General features: G+C 32.2%; 1 protein-coding gene across 1 annotated transcript; it reads left to right on the top strand.

The window, feature by feature from the left end:
* The first annotated feature begins 303 nt into the window (after positions 1–303).
* On the top strand, positions 304–816 carry LOC116010859. Its single transcript, XM_031250357.1, has one exon. The coding sequence runs from the start codon at positions 304–306 to the stop codon at positions 814–816; it is 513 nt and encodes a 170-aa protein (XP_031106217.1).
* The last annotated feature ends 1,973 nt before the right edge of the window (positions 817–2,789 follow it).

Raw genomic sequence — 2,789 nt, 5'->3', positions numbered from 1 at the left:
TTCAATGGGCCATGGAGCCCAAGTTTAATAAAATCGAATCATGCATGAGATGTATTGGCAAGAGTTGGCCACTTACAAAATTTTCAAATTCCAAGATGCCCCTTAAGGTGAGTAATGAGATAAATTTGTAAGACTTTGATTACCCATTAGAAATCTTCCAACGGGATTTCCGTTTCTTGCTTGGGAAGTGCAGGATTTGAAATATTTAGTGGGAGGTACTATTTGATTATATAATCGAAAATTAAATAGTTTAATAAAGAATCGTGTCTAATAATTAATGTTATTTTCTGCAATAATTTTGAAATGGCTTTAAATCCTTTGTCCAAAATACTCGAAGAAAACAAACTTACTAGACCAAATGAGTTACAACGTCACCATGAAAAGATGCCTGACGCAAAATCTATGGTCAATCACCTACAAGAGTTGTATGGTGAGCACAGTAGGATTGCACGTTATGAGGTTACTGAAGCCTTATTTCGAGGAAAACTACAAGAAGGAGGAAATGTAGGAGATCATGTCCTAAATATGATTGGAATGTTGGAGAGATTGGAAGAATTAAATATCTTCCTTGACTCTGAGCTTGAAGTAGACTTAATTCTACAGTCTTTTCCAGATTCTTTTGGGCCTTTCATAATGAATTTCCACATGAACAAGCTTCATTGTTCCAAATCTGATCTGCACAATATGTTGTGCACTGCTCATGCTACAATGAAGGGTATGAATACCGATACTACTGTTCTTTTGGCCTCTTCCAAGTCGAAGAAGAAGAAGAGAAAGAACAAGAAGGTTTCTGAAGTGAAACCAATTGGGGAGTGACCAAAACTAAAGGGAAGGTTGTAAGTAAAGGAAAGTGTTTCCATTGCAACAAAGAAGGGCATTGAAAAAAAAAAATTGCACAGAATACCTAAAGTCTTTGAAGGTCAAGGACAATGACAAACCTTCAGAAGGTATGCTCATTAAAGAGACTAATTTTTAATTGGTCTAAAAACTACTTCTTTGGTAATATACTCGGAAGCAACTTTACATGGTTGTGTATCGTTGCAGGATCTGAGAAGAAGTAGAGAGTTGACTGAAGATGAGATTGCTCTAAGGATGGAAAATGAAGCAAGAGTTGCTGCATTAGTTGTTGGAGATTTATCTATTCAGTTTTCATTTAATCATGTTTTTAAAATACTATTTATGTAATTCTAGTATTTAAAATATTATTTCCATTCAAGTTAAGAATAATTATGAATTTTTCTTTTCGGAATAATGTTTATTGCATTTATTTTAATAATAAATGTGATGACACTAGAACATTATTAAACGGTATTTATCACTTAAATATGATTAATGATAGTATAAATGAGCATTTAATACATATTAATGTATTCATGTGATCCATTTGATGAAATGGATTTTAGATCATGGAGTTCCATCCAAGTCTGTTCGTAAGACACCATATGAGATATGGAACACCCCATCTTAAGTATGCTAAGCTTTGAGGTTACACGGCTTATATCAAAAGCCTAAAATAAACAAATTGGAAACAAGATCTGAAAAAGGTAGAAAGATATAACTAGACAAAGAGTTTGTTAATAAATCTTCCTAACCTAATTAGATTTAAGAATCTGTGCAATATGAACAAAAGGTTATGCCTCCTCTTTGGAGAAGTGTTAGACATATTTGTTCATTAGACATATTATAGTTGTCTTCATGACATAGAGAGTGTCTTTGCAATTGGAGATGATGTGTCTAGTGACAATCCTATCATTTACAAAGAGGTGATATCAGATATCGATTTTAGAATGTGGAACATCTATTTTGATAAGGTAGTCAAATTGTTTGACTATACTGTGAAAACATTGATGATCCATGAGTATAAAATGGTCAGTGGGAGTACTATCACATTTCTTGTATTATATGTAGATGACATATTAATAACAAGAAATGACGTAAGTATGATAACTCCGATAAAAGTTTGATTATCTAAAATTTTCTACATGATAGATTTGAGATAAGCAGCCTATATCCTTGGGATTCGAGTCTATAGAGATAGATTGAAAAGATTAATAGGATTATCTCAAAGTATGTACATAAAATATTGAATTTTTTCAATATGTTAGATGCTAAGAAAGGTTTTATTACCTTTTAAGCATGAAATCTATATCTCTAAAGTTTGTGTCCTGACACAACTGAAGAGAGGGATCACATGAGTAAAATACCATAGGCTTAAGCTATTGGGTATCTTATATATGTGATATTATGTACAAGTTTTGATGTTTCTCATGTAGTGAGTGTCATTTATAAACATTAATCAAATCTAAGTGAATAACACTGGACATCAGTTAAGTAACTAAGAGTTTAGTCTTAATTGATGGAAAACGAGTATTAAAGAGTAAAGGATACACAAATTTGATATTCTATTGGATCAAATGATAGAAAGTCTACTTTTTGTAATAGTGGTGCAATTAGTTGGAAGAGTTCCAAACAGGAAATGATTGCATATTCAACCACTGAAGCCGAGTTTGTAGTTGCTATCATCCCCTAAGAGAGTTCGTTGGAAAGGGTGATATAGCAATGCAGATAATAGCATTTACGGATAACCTAGTAGATCTGTTTTCTATACTACTTAATCAAGAGCAGTTAGATTGACATCTTGAGAAGATGAGGGTTACCGATTCACTCTAGTGCAAGTGGGAGACTATTAGACATGTATGCCCTAGGAGCCAACATTTATTATTTTGGGCATTAATTTCTTATTAAATAAATATAATAAATAATTTATTTATTTATTTTAATTTATTAAG

The sequence above is a fragment of the Ipomoea triloba genome, chromosome 2 (assembly GCF_003576645.1).
Source record: "Ipomoea triloba cultivar NCNSP0323 chromosome 2, ASM357664v1".
In the NCBI taxonomy this organism is placed as follows: domain Eukaryota; kingdom Viridiplantae; phylum Streptophyta; class Magnoliopsida; order Solanales; family Convolvulaceae; genus Ipomoea; species Ipomoea triloba.
Note: the sequence above shows the minus strand (reverse complement) of the source record. Positions and strands in the feature narration are given on the sequence as shown.